Source organism: Chinchilla lanigera, unplaced genomic scaffold (assembly GCF_000276665.1).
Source record: "Chinchilla lanigera isolate Chin_1 unplaced genomic scaffold, ChiLan1.0 scaffold00061, whole genome shotgun sequence".
NCBI classification, from domain to species: Eukaryota; Metazoa; Chordata; class Mammalia; order Rodentia; family Chinchillidae; genus Chinchilla; species Chinchilla lanigera.
Window position 1 is genome coordinate 7,656,820 of NW_004955462.1, and position 26,584 is coordinate 7,683,403.

At 43.2% G+C, this 26,584-nt stretch overlaps 1 protein-coding gene across 1 annotated transcript in view; it reads left to right on the top strand.

The window, feature by feature from the left end:
• The first annotated feature begins 1,551 nt into the window (after nucleotides 1-1,551).
• Selp (selectin P (granule membrane protein 140kDa, antigen CD62)) overlaps nucleotides 1,552-26,584 on the top strand; it is a 34,500-nt gene continuing 9,467 nt past the window's right edge. The window contains exons 1-9 of the mRNA XM_005398187.2: nucleotides 1,552-1,926; nucleotides 9,331-9,421; nucleotides 11,407-11,793; nucleotides 14,785-14,892; nucleotides 15,557-15,742; nucleotides 17,369-17,554; nucleotides 18,933-19,118; nucleotides 21,260-21,445; nucleotides 24,320-24,505. Of these exons, the coding sequence (XP_005398244.1) occupies nucleotides 1,924-1,926; nucleotides 9,331-9,421; nucleotides 11,407-11,793; nucleotides 14,785-14,892; nucleotides 15,557-15,742; nucleotides 17,369-17,554; nucleotides 18,933-19,118; nucleotides 21,260-21,445; nucleotides 24,320-24,505 (1,519 nt within the window). The 5' untranslated portion in view covers nucleotides 1,552-1,923. The remainder of the gene's footprint in view (nucleotides 1,927-9,330; nucleotides 9,422-11,406; nucleotides 11,794-14,784; nucleotides 14,893-15,556; nucleotides 15,743-17,368; nucleotides 17,555-18,932; nucleotides 19,119-21,259; nucleotides 21,446-24,319; nucleotides 24,506-26,584) is intronic.

Consider the following 26,584-nt stretch of genomic DNA (forward strand, 5'->3'; position numbering starts at 1 on the left):
TTTTTTGGTTTTTCTCCGGTACCAGGAACCGAACTCACGACCTTGCACCTGCCAGGCAGGCGCTTTGCCGCTGAGCTAAATCCCCAGCCCCCTTAGCTGAGAATTTAAAAAAATAATAAGACAATGCCCAACCAGAGATTACAGTGTAAAAATTAGAACAGAAGGAAATGGAGGCAAGTTTAAATAAAAAAAAAATACTAGCTAATATTGCAATTACAATGTGGCAGGAACTGTTCCAAACACTTTAAGTTTAATTGTCCTCACACTTGTATGTGTTTGGTGATTATCATCCCTAGGTACTCATGCAACAAAGGAAACTGAGTCACAGAATGATTAGTAATTTGACAACTCAAGAGTTGAGGGGTGGTGGAGCCAGGCAGTCTGGCTTTCGGCTCTGGACGCTGAACCTCACATCATGCTGCTTCACAGACTGCCCATCCCTTCCCCTTTTCCAGCTCCCCTTATTTCTCCACATCCATTACTCATGACCACCTCCTGCACCACCCTTTCTACTTCTACTATGTACTTAACCCCTTTTTCTGCGGGCCAAAACCTAAAGTTCAAATGCTGCTCCATGCTTCTAAATTAATCTTTACCCTTAGAATTTCTTCCAGATCTTTCCATTTTATCCCATTTAAAAATCTACCCATGCTGGATGTGATGGTGCTGTAATCCCAGCATTCCAGAGGCTGAGGCAGGATTGCTGCCATATTGAAAGCCAGCCTGGGCTACACAGTGAGACTCTGTCTCAAAAAGAAAAAAATCTATCCATGAAGTGCCTATTTACAATCTATCACAATCATGGAATGAAGGAAGAATAGCACCCAGATCCTAGAGGATAAACTGGAGTTACGGTTTTCGGACTTGATACTATACTTGGTACTGCATTTCGCTGTCTGACAAAAGTAATAGTGATAACCAAGTGCTACCTGTATGCCTGATATTATTTTAAACTCTCTCCATGTATGAACACATTTAATACTACAGTCTCCTTGTGAGGTGAGCTCTGATTATCATTTCGATTCACAGGTGAGAGGTAAAGAGGGCTTAAGTAATTACTTAATGTATACCCCATGGTGTTGCCAGGTTTAATAACAACCCAGGTTTTTTTTGGTTTTTTGGGGGGCGGGTACTGGGAATCAAACTCACGACCTTGCGCTTGCTGGGCAGGTGCTGTGCCACTGAGCTAAATCCCCAGCCCCACAACCCAGGTCTTAATCATTGTGACAACAGTCTTTTAGTCCCACATACTCCATGAGAAGAAATACTAACCATTCCATTTTTACATTTTTTTTCCCCTTGAAAATTTCCAGAGTTCCTTTCAAAAGGCCTGTATCTCCTTTACATGTCACTTCAAAACTGTGTTCAACCATCTTCTGGAAATGCCAAAAATCCTTGAGCGGATTTTCCCCTTTTTTACCCAATTATTTTTTGTTTCTATTTTTTGCTCTATTCCCTCAGAAGTCTGATGGAATTATAAACATTCACTGCCATTTCACAATGACTGGAATTTACGCTTGGACTTTTTGATTAACACAAAGCAAGTCTCCCCAATGTGTGAGTTTAAATTGGGACTCTTATCTTAATCAAAGGAAACCTGACCCCTGCGGGTTTGGGTCCCGCCCTGCTTGGCTCAGCCTGGGATGTCCAGAGTTGATTCACACTTGTCCCTGTCTCCAGACCATCTTCCGTGAAAAGGGATGACCCCTGCATCCTTGGCAACTGCCTTTTCGAAGTTGCCAACACTGGCCCTAAATTATCAACACTGTAGCTTAATGGGAAAGGCTGGGAAAGGCAGTGAATTTCTGGAAAGCAAATAGGAAGTAGTTTTTGTAAGCAGCCTGACACCGACGGGAGCAGCGAGACTATAAGAAAGAAGTCTGGGCTGGGGAGAAGGCAGAAAGCCAGCAGAGTACAGAGGAGATGGTAAGTTCATTTTTCCTTTTTTGTGAGAAGTGGATGAGTTGAAGTGGTTTGGGGCTGGATCGGGCAGATAAAGGCTCAGAAAAGGAGGAACAGCAATAGCCATGGAGTTTTATGTTGAATTGCCTGTTGGAATTTGCAAGTATTTCTTTTGTCTTTTTGAGATGGGTTCTCACTGTGTTGGTCTTGAACTCACGATCCTTCTGCCTCAGTTTCCTCAGTAGCTGGGATCATACTGCATTTCTAAATTTGCTATCTACACTGATCCTCCCAACATCCTTATGAGTCGAGGCTATTTCCATTTTACAAATAAAGCCAAGGTGGTTTGCAGAGGTTAAGTGTTTTACTGAAGGGTGCATTGGTAGAGCTGATGGTCTCAGGGTCTTGATCTGTGGTCCGTGGAGTCCACAGCTGTTGTTTTTCTACTAGAACTCATACAGACTCTCTGAGAGGAGTAGATCTTGGTAAACCTGCCTTCCCCTTTCCCAGGACTGCTCTTTTCTGTGAGCTAAATGGAAAGCTCACCAAGTCCACCAAGACAAGCAACAGTGAAATGGTTTCTAATTTCCAGCCCTCCTATTTCTTTCTCCAGGCCCCAGGAGTTTTTTGGGACTGACCTAAACTGTGCGCATGATTTCTATTTCTTTCTTATCTATTCAGTTAGTGACTTACTTTCCTCTTCTGTATGTTATAGTAATAGTATCCTACTTCAGATCTTCATTGTGAAAATTAAATAAGATTTACTGAAAAGCATATAGGTCTGATTCCGGCACAAGTGATTAATAAATGTCAGCTATTCATGTGAAGTAAAACAGAAAATTCTTGGTGTATAACAAGGTTTGAGATCCAGAGAAGATCAAAGATAACTAGGCATTCTGAAGTCAATAAAATTGCTCCAAATGAAGTCATGTTGCTAGACTATTTCCAATTTTACCCCCAATTTATGGGAAGATCCTACATAGTCTCAGTGTTACGGTTTATAGCTAGGTGCCCCCACAAGGCTTGTGGACTCATGGGTTGGGCTTTTTGAAGGTGATTGGCTCTGGGGGCTTACAGCTGACCTGCTCTTGGGAGGTGAGATTAATCAGAAGAGGCATGTTACTCTGGGCATGATCTGGAAGGGTCTGTCTACTTTCCCGGCTCCTGCTTGACCTCTCTCTCTGCATCTTGCTTCCTATGCCATGAGCAGTTCTTCTCTGCCTGCTGCCCTGCCTTAGAGCCAGCCAACTGAAACCTCCACAAACTGTGAGCCAATACAAACCTCTCCTTTAACTTGCAGGTGTTGGGTATTTTGTCCCAGCAACGAGAAAAGTAACTAAGATACCCAGAATCCAAATTCCTGCTGTCTGTGGGTAGGGAAGTACCAGACAGAGCTCTGGCCTGGACACCTTCCTTTGGAACTCCGGAACAAAGGAGAGCTTATACCTGAGTCATCTTTTCTTTCTACTCTCCTGTAGCACCCTTTCAAATACTTACAGTGAGAGTGTTCTGTGTTGGGAAAAACAGGGATAAGAGGATGAAGAAGATAAGAGGAAGGAGTCTGAGCCTGCCCTAAACTTGAATAACAATGACCTAAGAATGTGGATCCCTTTGTCTTATCTTTTTGCATGTCATCCTGTACTGGTCAACTGAAATGAATGAGCAGTTAATTTCTTTTTTCCTTCCATTCTATTTGGAATCTACCTCTATTTCAAAGATACAAATGTTCTGGATCAGAGAGCTCTTTGGGGTTCTGATGACAGGTATAATTCCTCTTACTAAATGAAAATACAAACATGCACATAAACACTCACTTTTATAGACAACCATAGGAGTGCACAGACCTCCATGTGGCTCCTAGGAGAACCCCACTGTATCACCTCCTGCATTTTATGCTCAGCAGCTCTTCTACTGGCATCCCATGACTAGGCTGGAACTCTGCAATACAGTGCCAAGGACCCCAGCCCTGGGAGTGCTTTCAGTATTTCCTAGGCATGACCTCTCCCACCACACACCCACAAGCACATTCAGCTCTTAGGGTTCAGGCTCAACTTGCTGGTTTAAGCTTTATTTACATTCAGAGAGTGGCTTCAGTTACCTTCTAGGACCTAAGAACGTGAAGTTAAGGTCTATGTGGTGGGATATTTTTAATCAGATCTCAGAGAAGCTTTTGATTGAGATTTACAGTTAAATGATGCTGATCTCAGTGAAGGCCTTAGGGGGCCAAGGAGTAGGTCTGGATTCCTTTCCACTTACAGCTCTTACCCATCTTACCTGTTTTTTCAGTTCTTCTCATTTCATGCATGTTTTTAAAAATGTACTTGATTGGTTAACACTTCCATGAGCTTCCCAGAAGCTCTTAGAATATGTATCTTCAGAGGTCTGCACTTGGAAGCTTATTAATTAAATTCTGAGAAGTCAAATGTCTTATTACAGAATAGGTGCTACTGAGAAGCCTCTAGAACTAACCCTGGAGGGCAGTGCATGTTAGTTTCATCAATTATATTCATTGCTTTGCCTCCTGGGGGTCTAATCTTTCTAATAGAAAAACAAAACAGAAATTTAACAAAGTTAATTACAGAATAAATCCTTTGTATTTATATTTATTTATAACTATGGCTCGACAGACTTTTTTAAAAAATGATTTAAATATGTTACTTTGCTTTCAATACCAATGTTTTACCCTAAAGAATGATGACCAGTAGTCTAATTTAAATATGTGCTTTGATTCTAAATATTGATAACATGGGCCCCTGTCTTTATATGTAATTTGCTGTTTCGCCTCAAGACAACCTCTTTTCTTGCTATGTTTCATTTTCTACCTTTAAAATGGGGCTGTTGATATCTGTGCCACACCACCACCCAGAAATTTAAGGAAATTGATATTAGAACAGGTGTAATGTTTTGTAACATCTGAGGTTTTGCTACTAGCAGGATGTATACTTTGCATCCCCCAAAACTCTCACACCTCCTCCCCTCTTCATTCCCACTGACCCCAGCACAAGCCAGGCCTTCTTTAACTCCCACTAGGAAAATTGCAATAGCCTCTTGTTTATGAAGCTCAAATTTCCTGCTTTTAATTTATTTTAAAAAAACCACTGTCAGATAGATCTGGTCATGATACCCTTCTGTTCAGAACCTTTACCTGGATCCCCCTTGCTGACTGGTTTTTAAGGCCCCAACGATTTGGCCCCAAAATACCTTTCCACTTAACCTCTAGGATGCCCCAATTTTCAGCATAATTCAGACTGCATCACTATCTCTCCTAAAATACTCCCCTGCTTATTACTGCACTTAGAATAAAATCTCACCCTGCTTTGGCTCCCAATGTCTGGAACGCTCTGTCAGCTAGCTTCTTGTCATCTTCTCCCCTCTGTCATTTCATTCCAGCCCCACTAATGTCTTCATGTTCTTCGAACATTCCATTCTTTGCTCCCACATTAAAGCTTTGAACTAGCTTTTTCCTTTGCCTTTAATGCTCTTCCTCCTGTTTCTCACCAGGTAGTTTTTTTCTGGCCATTCTGCTGCTGGCTTAACCACCATCTCCATAGGTAGTGTGTCTTGACCTTCCTGTCTGACATAAGTCACTTTATCAAATAACCCCACTGTAATTCTCTAACACGCATTTCTGTCTGGTGTTTTCACGTTTACTTGTGTAGTACTGTTGTATATTTGCTGGTGTTTGTTTTATTGTCTTTCTCTCAACAGAATGTATCTTCTTGGAGGACAGGAATTCTGCATGTTTTCAGCATTTTAATTCTGGTCCCTAGAAAAATGCGTGATATATTTTAGACACTTAAGCAACCAACACTTACGGAAATAAATAAATAATGGAAAACACTACCTATATGTGATATAGATAGATAGTAAAATGTTTGTCAATATGAAGAAAAATAGTATCCATCATCTCACGTAGCTGCCTGTTTTTTTTTTTTTTTTTTTTTTGCTTTTTGGTAAGAATAGCTAAAATCCAGGCTGGACATCGTGATGCATGCCTATAATCTCACCAATTCTGGGTAAGGTGGGAGGATCACAATTTCAAGGCCAGGCTGAGCAATTTAAAAAGACCAGTGTCAAAATAAAATTTTTTGCGAAGGGGTGGGGATGCGGCTAACAGCACTTGCCTTGCATGTGCAAGGCCCTGAGTTCAATTTCCATAACCATGCCCATGCCCACATGCAGAGAATCATTAAATCTACTCACTTAGGATGAATCCCATGTATAGTCCCATTTCACTACTTCTAGTCCTCATGTCTCAGTCTGGTCTGTAGACTTGTTCTTCCTACATATCTGCTACTTTACATTGTGGGGAGAGGAAATGGCAAGAATGTTACAGCTTTTTATGGTATTCTAATCACAGTTCACTTCCACTCTGATGTCATCTCTACTATAACCTTAGGTACTTATAATTATCACTTATTTTTCCAATATTTCCTATTAAGCATGTTTCTATCTTCTCTGCCTTTATTCTGTTATTCCTTCCTTCATTCATTCATGATTCATCATTCAGCCATCCATCCATCCATCCATTCACCCATAAAATGCTTATTAAACATTAAGCATCAAGCCTTTGCTCTACCATGGCTGGCAATTCAGTTCTACCTCCTAGTCCTTGCCTTAAAGAGTCCCTGACAGCTGACGTTTGCTGTGCATTTGGGTTGTGGACCTCACACTCAGATGAGATATCAGATATAGAGAGGCTTACTGAGGGCCTCTGGCAAAGAGAGGACCATAAGGAGTCTGAGGGAAAAGAGAAAAATGAGAATCAAATAGGGTCATGAAGGCCAGAACCCAAGGGCAGCCTTATCTCTGCAAGAGAAGGCAGAAGATTGAAGTAGATTCAGACGAAGGCTCAGAACAATTTCTAGGACGCTAGAGAAGAACCAAGAGAAGAGCCTTGAACAGCTTTCAGGTCAAAGGAAGTAGTCAAAGTATCATTACAGGAAGGTCAAGGAAAACAAGGGTGGAAAGTCTTCTCTTGGTACGGTAATTAGCACGTTCTTGTAAAGTTCAAGGAGCATTTGGAAGAACAGTAGGGCCATGGGCAAGAGGGCAAAGGGACCAGGGCAGATGGTTAAGGGGTCAAGTAGTGGCACTGTTTGACTCGGACAGGGCCCAGCTGTGGTCTATCGCACGGACAGAACAGGACTCTCTTTCTGTGGCTGTCAGGAAGCTAGGGCACTCTTGCTGGATTCACCACCTCCCCTCCGAAAAGGGCGGTCAAGGGCGAACACTCACTCCTGCTTTCTCTCTACCCTCTCTTCACCCTGCAGTCCCTTTTAGCTCCCTCAGAAAGTAACAGCAAATGTACCCATGGCCTTAATAGAGGTTTACACAGGCACAGGATGTTATTCTAGAGACCCTGTCTCAGACGCTTTTCCAGCAACTTCCGGTGTAAGCCAGGCTGCCAGAGAGCATTAAGATTAGCAGAGTACTGGGCTGCTCCTCCCGGAGAGGCATTTCCTCTTGCTGTAATACATCACTAGCTTAACAGAGTCTCAACTCCTCAGCCTCCGAGACCCACTACCCTGAAGGCTGTACTGAAGGATAGGGGCAGATCTGATAAGCCCAGCCACCCTAGGGAGTTTCGGTGGAAAATTACTCCTTATGGAAAGTTTCTAGGCCTCATCATTCTCCATCCACCTGCACAAGGCCCATCAGCTGTCACTGAGTCAAAAGGCTGCCTTATGATTCACACAGATTTGAGCCTGGATCCATTCGACACGGACAGAAGTAGTGACTCCACAAGCCTTTTAAAGTTCCCTAAAAAACTGTTGGTGCAGATTTCTTTTGGGGGGGGGGAAGTACTGGGAATCGAACTCAGGACCTTGTGCTTGCCAGGCAGATGCTATGCTTATTCCCGGCCACACAGATTTCTTGAAGACTCCTTATTAATTTCAAACTTCATGCACCTCGCGAGAATAAGACTCACTATGTTAACGTGATGTACACAGGGCAAGGCAGCAGGGACAAAACCCTTAGACTCCCTGAGTCTCACTGCCAGGGAGTGGTAGCCACCCCATTTTGAGCATGACAGTCCAAAAGGCTTGCAGCAGAGTACCGGAGTAATGTTAAGTAATCCTGACAGTCTCTATAGCTCTGAAATAATCTGTGAGAGGTGAGTCTTTGTATCTGGTGAATTTAAAAAACAGAGAGGTATGAGGATATTAAGGCAGGGGGCACACATTGACATACACTTTTCTTTCTTACATGCTGTGCCTTGAACACAATCGCCTCTCTCTCTCTCTCTTTCTCTCTCTCTCTCTCTCTCAGTTTTGTTTGGTATGATGGAGAATCTTTTTTTTTGTTGTTTGTTTTTTTTTTTGGTTTTTTCTCCGGTACCGGGAACCGAACTCATGACCTTGCGCTTGTCAGGCAGGCGCTTTGCCGGTGAGCTAAATCCCCAGCCCCTAATGGAGAATCTTTTGAGGAAATTATATTCAAATGAAATATTTATGAGCTTAAATAAATAAGCAAAAAAAGTAAAATGGGAAACAGCAGCTTGTCTTGGGTTGTTTTGCTTAAACCAAATCTTATTTAAAAGTTTAAACAAACAAGTTAAAACAGGAAGCAGTGAGTAGATCTGGGCATAGCAATAGGAAGTCAGGAGCTGCACCCTCTTACCTCCTCACACGCTCCCCAGTGTTTAGGCAGATAGCTTTTAGGAAAATACACATGTAAAAGTTGAGCTCTAAATGTAGATTTAATTAACACTCTCCTTGCATCTAGGAGAAGTCAGGGTCATCCTGGTTTGAAGATTTCTGCTGTGCACTTGTGATAGTTCTTTTGGGGTACTGAGTAGAATGTTGTAGTAATAACTGCTGGTGCTACAGCACACACAAGGAAAAGTCAGTGGGTTCGAATGGCCCTCTAAGGGAATATTGAGGAAATAAACAGCAAGTACCATAAATCATAATGTTAGCATATTTTCAGTGTTTGATCACAGGTCCTACAGAGGTCAGCTGATTAGTGTTCTAGCTTATAAGTACACAAACACTCAAAGTCAATATTCACAAACTCCTAGATGGAAACTGTGACTTCCTATTGCTCTTGGGTATGACACACCAGTTCGGAAAGGAAGATTATTAGATAATAATGATAGCCATGTTGGTGTGCTTAGTGTTTTTTCTTACACTAAGATGTTAAGAATGTACCTTAAAAAAACAATGGCAGCACAAAATAGTTACTTAATAAATACTTGTTCTGAAGAAAGAAATATGCTCTGTCCTCAGGCTTGTAACCAGGTCCATGTGTACAAGGAATTAAGGGGAGAACAGTGAGATACCAGGGGGAAGCAGAGGGCCTGCTCTATCCTTCCCGTGGAGACAGACAAATTATCTCAACTAATGATTCCTAAGTGAATTTTTTTGGCGAAGTTAGTTGTACATACATCCTAGCCTAAGAGGAACTTTTGTTTTCTTGTTTCAGGCCAACTGCCTAAAAGCCACTTGGAACCTGAGATTCCAAGGAGCAGTCTTCACAGCTACCCAACTCCTCTGGTTTGCTGCCTTTATCTCTGGTAAGCTTGAGGCTAACTCTTCACCAGGTCCAGAATAATTTGTGTAGAGTCCAGAGTAAATGGGAAAAGTTGAGGATCACAGCCAGCTGTAAATGGGAAAATTTTCCAAGTCCAGATTCTTGGAACAAAACACACTCAATACCATTATGCTACTAGAAAAGACTTCAGAAGCAAACTGATACATCCGGACCACGGTAGCACAGGCCTACGATACCTTTAGAGACACACATAATGGCTGAATTTTTTAAAAATAATTTCTTTGAGGTCAAAGAAGATGTTGTAATATATAATATTAATACATTCATCTTTATGTTACCTACATCTATGAAAGTCCTTGCGCAGCACTGGCCACATCCAAATAAAATCTTAAGGTAGAACAACGCCAGCACTCTCAGGGAGGAAGGTAGAAATGTGAGTGATTCCCACACAGGCAATAGGGGAGAAAGCTGAGAAGAAATAAGGCTTCGTAAACAGGAAACAGAGCCATTTCCAGGCCAGACTGCTGCCTTGTGCACCTCGTTGCTTGAGAACTGGTCTCCCTCGCCCCGATGAGGCCCCGCAAGCTGCAATAACAACATTCCAGGGCCTTTATACCTCTGAAGGGCACATTCTGTATTTCACTGGTATCACAAACACTCGTAAAGAAGGGCCCATTTTAACAAGTGAGTAAGCAGGCATGAAGGAAGTGGGGTCATTTGTCAAGGAAAAGCAGCCAAGAGAAGTGGGGTGAGCATAAGCCTGGGAATCACATCTTCCTTCTGATTCTGGCTCTGCCACAACCTGCTGGGTGTCACTCATGCCACAAACATTTATGCAATGTCTACTAAGTGCCAAGGGCTCTGCTTGGTGCTAAGGACCCAGATTTAAAAAGAGACCATCAGGGATGCCCAATCCCACAGGTAGGGACCATATCACAGTGACAGGCCCTCCAGTGGATGGCAGTCAGGGCAGGGGAGGCACAGTGTGGTACAGTGCGAGCCTGGAAGGAGAAACACCCAGCTTGTCTGGGCGGGTCAAGGAGCGCAGGGAGAGGAAGGTTTGCCAGGTACAGGGACAGCAGCAAGGCTATGTGCAAAGGCAGGGAAGTGGGAGTTCCATGAGACTAACAGTGTAAATAACACCAGGCAGCAAGCCTCCTCCAGCGAGCAGGTCCACACGGCACAGCATCTTTTTCCCTCTGAAAAGCAGGACCTGACACCAGATGTTTTAGGTGTCATTAAATCTGAGCTTGGGAAAATTACTTAATATATCTCCTTCATTTATAAAAGGAGAGGAGAAAATTCAGTGGCCTCTAAATGCCCTTCCAAATATAGCAGCTTTAAAAAAAATAGTACATGTCTGAGGTACATTATGGCTCCATTCAGTTTAGGGAGTTGGTACATATACACAAGGCTCTTGATGAGTTTTACTCCCACTTTGCTCCCCTTCCCACTCCTCCATCCTTCCTCATATTCCCTCCCAATTTCCATACAGTCTTCTTCCCTGATTTTTACCATCTCTCTTTTATTTTGTTCTTTTAACTATTTATACATTGGGTCTCTCATATTAGAGAAACTGTGTGATACTTAACCTGTGGTGCCTGGTTTATTTCATTTAGTAATATGGTACCAAAGTGCATCCATTTTCCTATGTATGACTTAAAGTTATCCTTCTTTGTGGCTGAATAGTATTCCATTGCATATATTACTACATTTTCCTTATCTATTCATCTGCCCTTCCAACTGTAGTATTTTATGATTCCAAATCTTTAGTATGAAGAATCTTCACAAGAAGACATTTTCCTATTCTGACTTTACATATACTTTTAGATGAAACTTAGAAACCATTCTTTTTCCTTAAGATAACCACATTCCACCTAAAATAGTCATGTTTTTGGCATTCATCATCTGGTCATAAATTCCTCTGACTCCACAGAAGTGTGCTTAGGGCCACAGGCTCCTTCTGGGCAGGGATACTAAAGTGGTATTCATCTTTCTCTGCTCTAGAGCTAACTAATCAGAAGGAAGTGGCAGCATGGACCTATAATTATACCACAAAGACGTACTCATGGAATCATTCCCGGATGTTCTGTCAGAGGCACTACACAGACTTAGTGGCCATCCAGAATAAAAATGAAATCGCCTACCTCAATGAAGTCATACCCTACCACAGCTCGTACTACTGGATTGGGATCCGGAAGATCAATAATACGTGGACCTGGGTGGGAACCAAAAAGCCCCTCACAGACGAGGCAGAGAACTGGGCCGACAATGAACCCAACAACAAGGGGAACAACCAAGACTGCGTGGAGATGTACATCAAGCGGCAGGATGCCGTTGGCAAGTGGAACGACGAGCCCTGCTCCAAAAGGAAGCGGGCCTTGTGCTACACAGGTGGGGCCCTCTCCATGGAGTCATAGCTGGTAAAACGCCAGGCCTGCCTCGCTGCTGACATGCAGTCAGTGAGCAGGGACACAAAACCCCAGAGTAGCCTGTTAAGCAGTGTGATTGAGCACCTTACCGAATCTAACAGCAGGGTTAAAGAAGGCTAGTTGGCTGTTTAACTAGAGGGGATTTTAAATATCACCTGGCAACTTATACCTGGTGAAATAGAGACCCGGGATGTTCTAGCTTCTTAAGGTCATGGATGAGGGCAGAAACAAAGTTAGGGCTGCAAACTCATTGCTTCAGTTTTAGGTCTAGATTCTGGGTGTCCAACCCCTGGTCGCTTGGGCCACACTGAATGAAGAGGAGTTGCCTTGGACAGCATATAAAATATACAGTAGAGTTAAGGTATTTAAATAACACAACTTCCTTTTAAAATATTTTAGTATAACATTTTTAAAAAAGGTAAGCGCCCCATGGCCCACAAGTTGGACATGGCCAGTGAGTTTTCCTCACCAGTATGCCCTAGTGTAAGGGAGGATATACAGTGGTGATCAAAATATAGAGTGACTGTTTACATTTTAAAAGAAAAATATTATAGTACATGCCACATTGCCCTTCAGCCCCTGAAAACACTCTCCCTCTATTCAAACACACTTAGCCCATCATCCTTGCCATTTTCTGAGTGGTCCTGGAAGTCTTCCTTACAGAGACTCTTTACTGGGTATGACAAAAATCACTATGAATTCAGTTGTTGATGCCATCTAATAGAAAGGCAGGCTCAGCAACACATCACGGTGTTCCTCATCCAACTTATTCTCCAGATCTGGCACCATATGACTTCTGGCTCTTCCCCAAAGTTAAAATGACCATAAAAGGTGAACCTTTTTAATCATTGAGGACACCAAGACGGCCACCACAGCATAACGAAAGACAAGGTCAAAAGACTCCCAGAATTACTTCAGAAAGTGGCCAGGAAAGTGGGCTGCATTTTAAAAAGGGAGTATGGGGGGTGGTAATGGTAATATGTTTTCTACTGTAATAAGTTTTTACTTGAAATTTAAACATTCGCTGTGGTTTTCAATCACACATCATAAATTGGGAGGGAATTTAGTGCTACCCCTAAGAGACACTGCTGTAATACCTACAGACTGCCAAGATGTTCCGGTGCTACAGTTACTTTGTGCTGTTAGCTACTCTTGTTCTTGTGTCATTGTTCATTTAGTATTCTCTGCATTTAGTCCTCCTGTCCAGCTCATCACTTAGGCCCTCCTATTACTCTTGTCTTGTTGAAGCCGGAAGTGCTCAGCGCTATTAAGTTCTTGACCCCCAGTCCTGAGTTAATTATTGTTAAAGCCAGATTCACACGCACGTTGACCCCAAAATTGGTGTTCTTAGCTCCGTGCCACACATTCTTTGCTCAGCATTTTTGTGAGACAATTTGAGAATGTGACCAAGAATCACAAATGCTTTACAGACCATCCTCAAAAGCAAAACAGCTTCAGGTTCACTGAACTTTGGTGGGAGGGAGGAGTCCAGGTAGAAAATGAAGCGCTGCAGGTGCGATCACAGGAGTGCGTTTGAGTCCCTCCTCTCCCAGGTCCAGAGTTGCAGACGTGCATGGAAGCATGGTCTTCCTGTGGCCACAAGCCTTTGACAGCATCTTCCTGATATTTCCGTGGGGGAGGGGTCCTACCCTTTGTATTACATGACGCAGTGGCTAGGGACAGTCTGCACTTTCCCAAGCAAGGGAGTTCTGAATACAGTACTCAGATGCACCTTTGAAAAATCACCTTACAGATGCCATGCTCTGCTATATATGTTCTAAATTCTTTAGATTTTGCTATCCCAGAGGTGCTTAACAATACACAGTATTAAACAGAACAGAGCATAGAGTATTCTCCTTCATTTTTTCTCTTCTCATCCAAGCTGTCTAGGTAAGGGAAACATGTTCATGAATTCCTTGTCATGTAATCAGGTATTATTTTGTAAATAATGTGTTCATATATTAATTCATTAACTAATAGCCATTTATAGGATATGAGCTCATCCTAAGGTCTGTTCTTATCTTTCTTGGGCTATGTCTCCCTAAAACTATCCCAACATGTGCTAGGGCTTACTGCAGAGGAAATGACCACTTGAAAACAGTCCAGCACCCACTCTGACCTCATAAATGAAAAAAAAAACAGTAAGGATATTTTCAGTTAATTCACAGTATCAGTTCTAATGCTAAACCTCTACCAAATGTGTAGGCCCTCAACCAGTCTCTTGCAGGAAAGAAACCTGGTCCTTCTCTATCCTGCTTTTCAGTGCCACAGATAGCCAGGAAGGGTTGGCAGGTCAGCCAGGGACTGTACCATCTAAACATGACATATTCAGCAATCTGACATATTTAGACCTATGAAACCTCCTAAAATTGTTTGCCCTTGGTCATCGCAGGGTCTAAGCATCACATTTGGCTTCTCTGCTCTTTCATTATATGATATTGGGCATAGATTTGAAGCAAGCAAACAAAAAATGGAAGGGATTAGGCCCTGATACTGGGCAAGCTGGGCTCAGAGAAGTAACTTCTGAAGACCACACAGTGAGTTTGCTGCAGAGCCAGGATTCAGACCCTAAGAGTGTGGTCCCTCCTCTATATCGGGTTCCTTATCTCTAGGCTACAACATCTGGTATGAGGCATTAATCCTCTTGGTTAGAAAACTGCAACCCAAACATACCACATAGAAGAGCTCCTCTGTCCAGACAGCCTTCTGTGGCTCTGTTCAGCCTTCTGTGTCCACACACAGCACTGTTCCTTTAGGAAATGCTAAATGCACCAGGAGCCAGGAGCCAGGACTCCTCTCAAACTCCTGCAGGGCCTTTTGTAGGGGACAAGGCGGCTCTGGAGATGGCACTGTTGCTGTCTGTTGTCTGGCCAGCTCATTCCTGCCTGAGAGGGGCTGAGTCTGTGCCCATCGCAGCAATGCCCATGGTTCTAACCCATCTGTATCCCTGCAGCCTCCTGCCAGCCCACATCTTGCAGCCAACAAGGGGAGTGCATAGAGACCATTGGGAACTACACCTGCTCCTGCTACCCAGGCTTCTACGGGCCGGAGTGTGAATACGGTGAGGCTGCTGCTTTGTTGGTAACATTTTGGCCACTGGGCTAATGCCACAGATGATGCCAGGAAGTAAATCAGGTTGGTGACTTTCAGACTAGTCGCAAGCCCCTGCTTAAGTCTGTCTGTCTGCTCCATCCAATCATCACTAGACAGTCTGGGTAAAATTACTTTACTCTTGTAGAGAGCCTTCACTCATGGCAGGAAGTGGCAGTTTACACGTGTAATCTCAGCACTCCTGGAGGATGAGGCAGGAAATATTACAAGTTGGAACCTAGAATGGGGAATTTAGAGATTTAGTGAGATCCTGTCTTAAAACAAACAAAAAAAGCATGTGGGTGTAGTTTAGTGCAAGGCCTGGCTTCAATCCTTAATATTCCACCACCCAAAAAATGTCTCATGAAATTTCAGACAAAAAAGGAAATATAAAAATGGCAAGACTAAGAGAACCTTGCCAGGCTAATTTTACATGACTGAAATTAAAAACAGCAGAAGAATGACTATTTCCCAACATGCAGACAATGTGAAGGAGCCAAGTAAGAATGGGCAGCGTGGGTGAAATGTCTGGAAGGACAGGCTAAAGGGAGCTACACAGTGAGTTACTGCCTGCAGCAAATTTGACAGTGTCTTTCAGTCTACAATGAAAAATTTCAACATTTTGTCCCTCACAGTTAACGAGTGTGGTGCATTTGGTCTCCCTCCACACGTATCCATGAACTGCAACCACCCCCTGGGGAACTTCTCTTTCAACTCGGAGTGCACTTTCCACTGCACTGAAGGGTACGAGCTGGATGGGCCCAGTGAGACAAAATGTCTGGCTTCTGGAATATGGACAAATAAGCCTCCACAGTGTGTAGGTAGGTACACCTTATCCCTTCCTTCCTCACTGGTAAGGGGGATTTTGCAGAGCTGGGGGGATGACCTTTCTCCATCCAAAAATGGGAGAAATAATGAAAATCGACATTAAATGGCCAGGTCTAGTTATCCCTGTTATTTGTCAACCAGAACAACACAAATTTTATTTTCAAGGTATTTTGTAACTACAGAGGTGGTGAGTCCAATTCCTGATTCTGCTTTTCCTTTGTTAGTCACGAAGTAATGAGAGTGCAGTGGTGAGGACGTGGCTATTGGACAATTAATTTGGTAAATTAACCTTAGCTTCTTTAAATGAAAAACAAGGGTGTTTGGGTCTTTGCAAATGGCTGTTTAAAATGCCATTTAAGCACCGAGTGCCTCTCCTTGCCTGTCACTCAGGAAAGTGTAGCTGCAGCAGCATCCTAAGGCTTCCAAGGTGCTGTGCATGACTTGCCCAAGAATTCCCATCACCACTCTGGAAGCCCGACCTGTCTTTGCTCTGCAGTGTCCTTGCACCAGCAAAGGTATAGCTTTAGTCATGAAGAGAGATTTGCAGAGTCGAGCCAGAGGTGGTACAGTGCAGATCCTTGGGCTGGGTTGAACCCCCAACCCCCATGTGAAGGGGAGTGTCAGGACCTAGGACATAGCTACTACACTCCTGGCTGGGAGAGTAAATAAAACTGGTCATCTTATGGAGAAGTTGGCCTGAACTGCCAAAATTTAATCCCCCTTCCACCTGCCCCTAGCTAGTTGGGTAAATCTAGGATGAGAAAATGCTATCAGGCTAGAAAGGCAAGAGGCTGATTTTACTATGAACAAAATGAAAAAGTATTCTCTTCTCCCAAACTCAATCCACGAACAGTTTCAGAATGGCCTCATTCACAGATCCCACATGAGAAGGAAGAGGGCAGCATCCACATCTGTAAACAGACACTAGAAGACCTACTGGGACAGGTTTATAAAGGCTTAAGAAATAGAGGCTGTTAGGGTAGAGCTTGGAAGCTTGGTATATGCCTATAATCCTAGCACTCTGGGAGGATGAGGCAATTTAGCAAGACCTTGTCTCAAAAGAAATTTTTAAAAATGTTTTTTTAAAGGGCTGGAGATATAGCTCAGTGCAAAGGCCAAGTTCAATCCCCAATACTAGCAATAGAAGGAAAGAAAGGAGGGAGAGAAAGAGAGAAAGAGGGAGGGAGGGAAAGAAAGAGGGAAGAAGGAAAGAAGGAAGGAAGAAAGGAAGGAAGGAAGGAAGGAAGGAAGGAAGGAAGGAAGGAAGGGAGGAAGGGAGGGAGAAGGAAAGCAGAGCTTGGAGTAATCTGTGTTCTTAGGAGATCTGATTTTTTTGGGGGGGTTTGGTTTTTTTCTGGTACCAGGAATCAAACTCAAGACCTTGCACTTGCCAGGCAGGCGCTGTGCCACTGAGCTAAATCCCCAGCCCCCTCTTAGGAGATCTGAGTCCTGCAGAAGATAATCCTCCCTGTCTGGACACTTGGGGCCTCCTGACCCTTCGGTCTTCCGAGCCCCACCTCTGCTTACACAGGCGGTTTACCATTGCTTTTCACCTGTGGTGTGGTTTTCCCTCATCGTCAATACTTTTCTCTTTCTTTGTCCTTGGTTGTTCTGTCCAGCTGTGCAGTGTCAGCGCTTGGAAGCCCCTGGCAGTGGAACCATGGACTGTGTACATCCACTCGCCCCCTTTACATATGGCTCCAGCTGCAAGTTTAGGTGCCAACATGGGTACCGAGTGAGGGGCTTGGACACACTCCGCTGTGTTGGCTCCGGCCAGTGGACCTCACCCTTGCCAACCTGTGAGGGTAAGAATTCTCTTTAGCAGCTCCCAGTACACCCATGAAGGAGTCATAGCACAGTAGAAAGACCAAGGGCTCTTAACATCAGAGTGACCTTTGTTAGGCTCTGAGACTAGAGCCAGGGCATTACTCATCTGTGAAAGGGAGCAAGGTGCATTGTGAGGATTAAGTATATAAGAAGAATGCACTGAAATAGCATGTGCAGAGTACTAGCATAGAGGTGGCACTTGGAGTTTAGTTTCTGACTCTTCTTCAGTGTATCCAAGCTGCAGGACAATGCACTGTGCTTGAGAGGGAGTTAGAGCACCGGCTATTAAGACAGACAGATTCCCAACCACAGACTTTGGAGGTAGCCTTTGGCAAAGGAGCAGAGAAACACTGCATTAAAGAAGAGCATGCGATGCAATCCTAAGCAGTTACATAATATCCCAGAACTGAATTCTGCACTTGCCTTACACCCTTGGCCTATAAGGCAGAGAAGGGGAAGAGTGGAGTAGGAAAATGCTTACTGGAATTAATGAATTTGCAGACTGAAGTCATGAGCCCAGCTCTGGTATCTTCAGCTACGGGATTTTAGGGAGGTCATTTAATATTTCTGAACTGCACATATCTCATCTGTAAAGCAAAAGAGATGCACTAGAGGATCTTTGTTCCTTAAATGCCTCAATTCTATAAAACCAGAGGCCAAAACCTCAGGAATACCCTGGACCTAAAAAGCCTCCAAGGGAAAGTACAGGAAAACGCGTATTTTCAGAACCTAGGTCATCCAGAGTGTAACGCTCTCAGGAACTCACTTTGGGCTGTGCTCACGGGGCAACCGAACTATGATTGGGATGACATCCTGTGCCCATGAGACAAAGACCTTTGGGATCATTTTACAGTACTAGGTAGCAGTGCCAACAATAAGCTATGCAATTTCAGAGTTTTCCTTATAAAGCCAGCCTTTTTCTGCACCTATTCTTTCCAGATCCAAGAAACATGCCGATCCGCATTTAAGGGACACTTTGCTGTACCCGACAGCAAAGGCTAGGCTCTGGGATATGACTCTGAATGGCCAAGCACAGCCTTAAGGACACCATGGGGTACCAGTGTGAATGGCACAAGAGCAGGGATCGTGGGAGCGCACTGGAGCAGCTCCTGCCCTTCATCGGGGTGGCAGCAAGGGCATCCGAAGGAAAGGAAGTCTGAGCTGAGACCCAGGGTGGGTGAGGGAGCCAGATGGGGCATACCAAAGGCAGATTTCCTTTTGGAAAAGAAGGATTTGAGGCTGTGAACCTAGTGACAATGTAGGTAGGAAAGACATAGAATCTCCCAGGAGTCTCTTCTGAAAAAGAACGGGGCCCTTCCTTCTATGACTCAGCCTCCAACAACCTTTTCCCTACAGCCATCACATGCAGCCCTTTGGAGAGCCCCATCCATGGAGGAATGGAGTGCTCACCCTCGTCAGCAGCATTTCAGTACAACACCAGTTGCAGCTTCCATTGTGCAGAGGGCTTCATGCTAAGAGGAGCTGATGTCCTTCAGTGTGGTGACCTGGGACAGTGGACAGCACCAGCCCCAATCTGTCAAGGTACTGTGACACTGACACACTTCTGTGCCTTCCAGTCACTAAGGGCATCACCAGCTGCATTTAGCACTGTCACTGGCTTATCCAGGAGACATCTGCCGAGAACCTACCATGCACCAGGCCCTTTGGGCACGGCACTAGAGTCATACTGGTGAGCAAAGCCAGTCTCAGGCACAACACATTCATTACAGGGTAGTCAAGTTTAGGGTCTTTGGATTGACAGGTATGGGATTGGTAGAGGAGCTGGAGATGGGGGAAAGGAATGGTGCAGGAGGAACAGCATGGACGGGGAAGAGGAATGCACAAGGCATTTGGTCCAGGTCTGTCATTCTGGCCACCAAGCTACTGGACTCTCTGAGGCTCAGAATCTTCTGTAAAATGGGGGACGCTGTTATTTGCTTTACTTTCCTACCTCACTGGTTGTTGTGAATTAACGTGTAAAAGCAACTTTAAAATGTCTATCAGCTGTATATATATTTAAAAAATGATGATACTATTACTTCATAAGTCATATGTCTGTGACTGACTTGACAAAATGACTCTCTTTCACTACTTCATGTTTTCAATATTTTACTCTTAAGCAAGAACTACAGCACAGGGAATTCACTAGGATTGTTTATTTACAAACTGTACCCCACACAGTTTAGTATAATACTGGCATTTCATGTTGCCATTTACTGAGATCTCTCAGCAATTTATCAGTTCTCTGGTCTACATCTACCCTCATTTTATAATGAAGCAGTGGTTTGCAAAGTTTTGTTGAGATATTTGTACACCCATATTCACAGCAGCATTATTCTCAATATGTAAGATGTGCAAGCCATCCAAGTGAAAACCAATAGATGAATGGAAAAACAAATGTGGTATACCTACAACAGAACAGCACTCACCCTTAGACAGGAAGGGAATTCTGACTCATGCTGCAATGCAAATGAACTTTAAGGACATTATACTATGTTCCTTCAAACCAGTTCCATTATACTATGGTCCATTAAACCAATTCCTCTGAAACAAGTACCATATGATTGTACTTACAAGGGTTTATCACAAAATACAGTGTGCATTTAAAAAATGAAAAACAGTAAGACCTATTGGCATCAGTCCTCCTCAAAATACTTCCCCTTACTTCAAACCCACTCATCCTATCATCCTTGCCATTTTCTGAAACAGTTTGGAAGTTCTCTTTCCTGAGTATCTTCATGAGATGTGATATTAAAAAAAAATACTATGAACGCTGCTGCCGGGTGCCATCCACAGGAAAGGCAGGCTTGTAAAACCATCATGGTGTGTCCTCATCCACATTATTCATTAGTTTTGGCACTATTTGACTTCTGGCTCTGAAAGTCAAAATGACCGTGAGAGGTGAATATTATGAACCATTCAGGACGTCAAGGCAGCCACAACAGCACAACTAAAGACAAGAGGACTTCCAGAACTGCTTCAGAAAGTGTCAAAGGCAATGGAATAAGTATTTCTGAAGCAAAGGAGAGTATTTTGAGAGGGACTAGTAGCAATGTGTCTTTTATTATAATACATTTTTAAAAATTTTTAATATATATTCACTGTATTTTTCTATTGCAACTCAGAGAATGCATGCCCTCTCCATATATGAGTATCTAGCTACACGATTAAGATCATGGTGTAACTGATTATGTTCATTATTTTTATTCTGCTTTTTCACTTAGGAGCATACATTGAGATATTTCGTCTATCTTTCCAAAGTGAAATATATAATTTTCAGAGACCATTAATGTTCTTTTCAGAGATCATTATAATTTATTTGCAGCCCCAGATTAGTGATATTTATGCTTGTTTTTAATATTTTGGTCTTACAAATAATATCAATGAAATCTCTGAACTGATCTTTGACTTCCATCTTTATTATACTTAGCAGAGATCCTTGGGTTCAAAAGTCTGATAATTTAAGAATTATTGATACATCTTGCCAAAAAACTCCTTAATGGTTTAATATTTTCCTTACAAAATCTTCCAGGTCCCATTGAACAATACATTTTTCATTTTCCAAAATAAGTAAACTCAACTGAGGAAGCCCCGTTTTTGGCACTAGAAAAGATAAACGTGTCAAAACCAGCAAATACTTACGTGTTGCTGCTCCCTCACCCCTACATTTCTTCACCCTTTAGCTTTGCAGTGCCAGGACTTCCTTACTCCAAGCAAGGTCCAGATGAACTGCTCCCACCCCTTCGGCGCCTTTAGGTACGGGTCAGTCTGTGACTTCACCTGTGATGAAGGCTCGCTCCTGGTGGGAGCAAGTACACTACAGTGCTTGGCTACAGGACAATGGAGCGCTGCCCCTCCAGCATGCCAAGGTAAGAGGACATTCTTTCCAACCTCTTGGAAATAAATTGCAGGCAATGTTTTTAAAGGCTGTATTTTAGAGTAAAAATAGCATCTAGAAAGAAGGAGGAAAAACAGTTTTAGAATGTTTGTCCTGTGGTTGATCTGGCACTTTCCCTCTAGGAGCCATGGAGAGGAATGGCGGAGTGGGAGGGGCAGACTTTACATGTGTCTCATTGAAACACACTCAGAAATCTATCAGTATAATATTGGAGAAACACACTTAAGATAAAGTGGAGGATGATGGACAGAGAAAGAAACTACTCCATAAGCCAGGGGCTGCAGAACTCACAGAACAAAGAAACAAATAGTTCAAATGTATTTATATCTGCACTGCACTTGATAGTTAAAAGCCCATGTAGTCTGTCAATATTGTAACATCCTGCATGAAACAGAATGGGTTTTCATCCTCCATGTTTAGATGTATGTCTGTATATTCTCAATTCACTTTTTTACTCAATTATCCAACTCTTTAGTTACATTTATGGCAAACACTGATTTTTTTTCACAAAGCAAGACTTTCATTTACTAAATTTACAGAAGGATAAGAAAATAGAAAAATGAAGAATATTCTCTTAAATATCTCCACCCTCACATAGTTAGCATTCTGGTATGAATTCTTCTGAATTACCCCTGCCCCGCCATTAGTGTTTTTATCATATATATATATACACACACATACACAATATTAATAATAAAACTGAATGTGTAAAAGATGAAATATTTCTGCATTACTTGCCATAACTTTCACAGACTTTCAATATCTGAGAGAAAGCAGGCAGATTCATGTTTTCTAAGAAGAGGAAACCACTTGCTATTCAGGTCATGCACAAGTTCATGTGTGTGTGCGTGCGTGCGCGCGCGCGCACACACACACACACACCCTATACTGTTAGGTCCCTCACACAGTAAATGAATAAATAATTGAGTTAATTAATGAACAAATGGCCAAATGAGTGCAGCAGAATGCAATGTCTTTTGTCCCAAGGCCTGAGAGGGCACGGCAAGCCACAGGGCTGAGGAGGGACCCAGTTCTGAGTCTGGAGCGAACTGGGGGGGCTGTGACCTTGCTCCTCAGCCCCGTCCTGGCCACAGTGAAGCCTGGCTATGTGACAAAGTCTGCACAGCCCTGGGGGAGAGCTGGGAGTCCCTTGGAGGGCGATCACAGAGATGGTAGCCCTTCTGGGAAACGCTGGCTGTGTAAGGCATGGATTACTCCATACTGTCCTGCCTGAGATATTTCAGAGAGATGTGGTTGCCACTCACCCCAGCTTCCTGTGACCTTCCAGTTTCCCTTCTGCTTTTCACTTTTTGTTTACTCTGACTGATCTTTCTCGTTCTGTTTCTGGGTGTGCAACAAGTGCAATACCCAGTTGTGGTCTGCACAGGAAGGGACCATGAGGCTTGTAATCCACTTCCTGGCTATTACAACACTCCTGAGCATGTTATCAGACAATTGCCCTTTTCATCCCCTCCCCACTTCTCCACATTCACCTGTGCTGGGCAAAGGCAAAGCCCCAAAAGCTGTAATGCCCTGAACATGCCCGACTGCATCTGATCTCACAAGCTAAGGAGGGCTGGGCCTGGTTAGTACCTGGATGGACAGGAATGTAGCGAGAAAGGGCAAGGGAAGGCAAAGATACATAATACACTTCCGAAACCTTACGCCATTCAGTCAGTGGTTAAAAATGGTCCTAGGACGGACACCACCACTGTCTCTTGCCTAAAGCCACACCTTGTCAACCAGGACAGACAAAGAGGAAGAGATATCTGAAACCATATGTTCAATTACTCTTTACTTTTAAATGTTAATATGTTTAATCTGGGCTTTATTATTTTGTTAACTGGTAGAGGGACAGCTTGACAGGTATTAACATTTGCATTGACAGTGTTTTCACTTTTGATCCTAGTAAGAATCCTGGGAGCTATGTAATACTAGTTTCCCATTTTGAGATCTTGAAATTCAGAAAGGTTAAGCAAGTTGCCAAAAACCACACAGCATGATCACTAACATAAGCAAGTCCCTCAGCAACAAAAATTTGTTTATAAACTGGCAAAAATAAAAACCAACCCCATGAGACCTAATTTAACCTCTTATAAAATCATTTCTGTTGGGAACAGGTGTAAATTAACATTTGAAGACAGCTGATGAATTATGTGCCTACTTGTAGTTATGATTTTTTATTGGACTTTAAATTTAATATTTATGTAGATTAATTAACTTGTTATATAGCTAAGTCTACCTGCAAGGAAAGGATTATGCTTTTTCCTATGTCAAAGATGAAGCAACTGAGGCTTAGAACATATAGTATACAGAGATATATTGCTACACATTGCTAGCAAGTAACAATATGAACCTAGATTCTTTCCACCATTTGGTTGGAGAGAGGAGAGAAAGTCATTCACTCCATTCTTCTGTTCCCATTCATTGTTTTCTGGCCGGGTCATTAGGTCTGTTTGAAGGAGATATCAGGCAACCACTCCCACTCCCAACTAGGGCAGCCGAAAGAAGCTGCACGGCTCTCTCCAAACACAGCCCTAACTGCCTCCTAAAATCCCCTTCCTAGCTCTCTCTGGGTGGCATTTCTGAGCATCAATCAACTGTCAACTGCTGTCTTACAGTTGCATAACGTCTAGCAGGAGATAGCACTGGGAAATTGGCATACTCACTTTCACGCAGTGCTGCTGCGCTTGTGTATTCAGTGTGTGTGTGCCTGTCTCTCTCTCTGTCTCTCTCTCTCTCATACACACACACACACACACACACACACACACACACACACCATTGGTGTCAGGCTGTAGAGTACTAACCTAGTCTCTTCTCTCCCCTGTCATGCCTACTGCAGCCACTCCCTGCACCCCCTTGCTAGGCCCTCAGAATGGAATGATGAGCTGCATCCAGCCTCTCGGGAGTTCTAGTTACAAATCCACATGCCACTTCGCCTGTGATGAGGGGTTCTCTTTATCTGGATCAGAAAGAGTGGACTGCACTCCATCTGGACACTGGACAGGCTCCCCACCAACGTGCACAGGTAGGTTCTGGGTCTGTTTCTCCTGACAGCTTCTCAGGCAGCACTAGAATGGAGCAGCATCAGGGAGTTACACAACTGTGTTCTTGAGCTAACGCATGGCAATATATACCACGGTGTGTCTCTGTCTCTGTCTCTGTTTGTCTGTCTCTATCTCTCCCTCCCTCTCGCTTTCCTGAATAATCTTGTAATACACTGAGCTAAACATTCCACAGTTATATGAGGTACTGTTATATCATCATGATGTTAACCACAGCAGCATCTCCATTTTATACAGGAGAAAGAAACACAGACTCAGATAGGTTAGGTCATTTGTCCAAGGTCACACAGTTAGAAAGTGATAAAGTTCAACTATTTCACTGAAACTTTTATTTCCTCATATAGTCTTTTTCTGTTACACCATTCACTCAGTCATACACCCATCTTTACTGAGCACTAAATCCCCCACACTGAGCCTTTCGGGATGGGTGTGATTTCACTGTGGACTAACTGTACACTGACTCTGCCCTCTACTTCTCTATGGGTTACAAAGCACTTGAGGACAGGTGCTGTTTTTCCTTCTTATATCCTCTGCAGCAGCTAGACAGAACAGAGTAGCTCATACAGATATCTGTTCTACTGAAGCTTATTGTTTACTCTTAAAATTTCCTCAAGCACAAGCCCTACTGACCATGAATTCATAGAGTCCTCAAAGGCAGGGGTGAATCCTGTCTATCTTTATCAACCCAAACACCTGGCCAGCACAATATCTCGCTTAGTGCATAGTCTGTCATTCCTCCCCCTTAGCTTCAGGAAGCACCACTGGTATTCCAGTGTACTCTTTAGTGCAGTCAGTAATAACAAGACTGGAATTAACAGTGAATATTCATTGCTTGTGTAGTACCAGCTGTCTCTTGGGAATTTTTTCACTCAGTCCACACAACCATTCCTCCCCTTAAGATGCTTACTATTATCTCCGTTCTGAAGAAGACAGTGAGGCTTTACAAGAATGAGTAGCTGGCAAAGACATATAACTAGGAGGTTATGAGGGCAGGAGTCAAACCCAGGCTTGCCTACAAGGTGTATTCACCATTACACTGCACTGCCCTCCAGTGGCAAGGCTTCTAAATCCTGCGTCTGTCACCTGTAAATTTACTGTCTTCCATTCCACAGGCTGCAACCTCAACTGCTAACATAAATCTTAGAAAAGATAGCGTGTGGTAATCAGATGAGCGATTATATCAGTAGCAGTGTATTAGTGCAACAAGCACTAGATTAATATCCCAAGATGGATATTGCTCTCCAGACCCCTACCCCATCACGGGGCATTAAGGTCTTGTCACTCTCTTAAGCTTCCTCAGTTTAAAAACAAAATCAACAACAACAAACAAGAGGCGTAGGCAGGATCACCTCTGAGGCTTCCTCCACACTGAAGAACTCTGTAGGTTACAGGGCGTGGAATGCTTCCATCTGCTGTGAAGTTTCACAACAAGCCACCCTGGCAATGTGGAACATTAGGGCTTGTGCTTCTTTGTTCATTCATTCACTTCTCTCTCTAAGTCATTCATTCCACTGACATTTATCAGGGACTCCGCTACCTGATATTCTCTTTTAAGGCCAAAGAATCAAAACTCCCTAAAAATATCTCATGAAAGTGTTAAATCATCTATGCAAACAATATGGTTACTAAATCTGTGACCTCTGAAGCCCCGATTCCCTTTCACTTCTGTTCAGTCCTCTTCTCCCCCCACAAGAAGTGGCATTTGCCTCTCCTCTGTAGGCCTAGCCACCCCAGTGCTTCCCCGGGACTGGAACTGACCCTCACCATGGACAGTGCCTGTGGCCAAAGATGGACCTCAGAACTGTTAACCTTTATCCTGATTTTGAGATATAATTTCTGTTATTGGTTTTGTTGTGTTTTTTTGCCTGTGTTCCTACTTCATCTTTCAAATTTATCCTCTAGATTTTGGCACATGCTTGTTCTCTTTTCCCCATACATCTGAGTCCTTAGATTTTTAATCCCCAGCACCACCCTCAGCAATCACCTATCAAAACAATTTTGAAGAGAAACTGAGGTGGATAAATAGAAATTCATATGTTCAT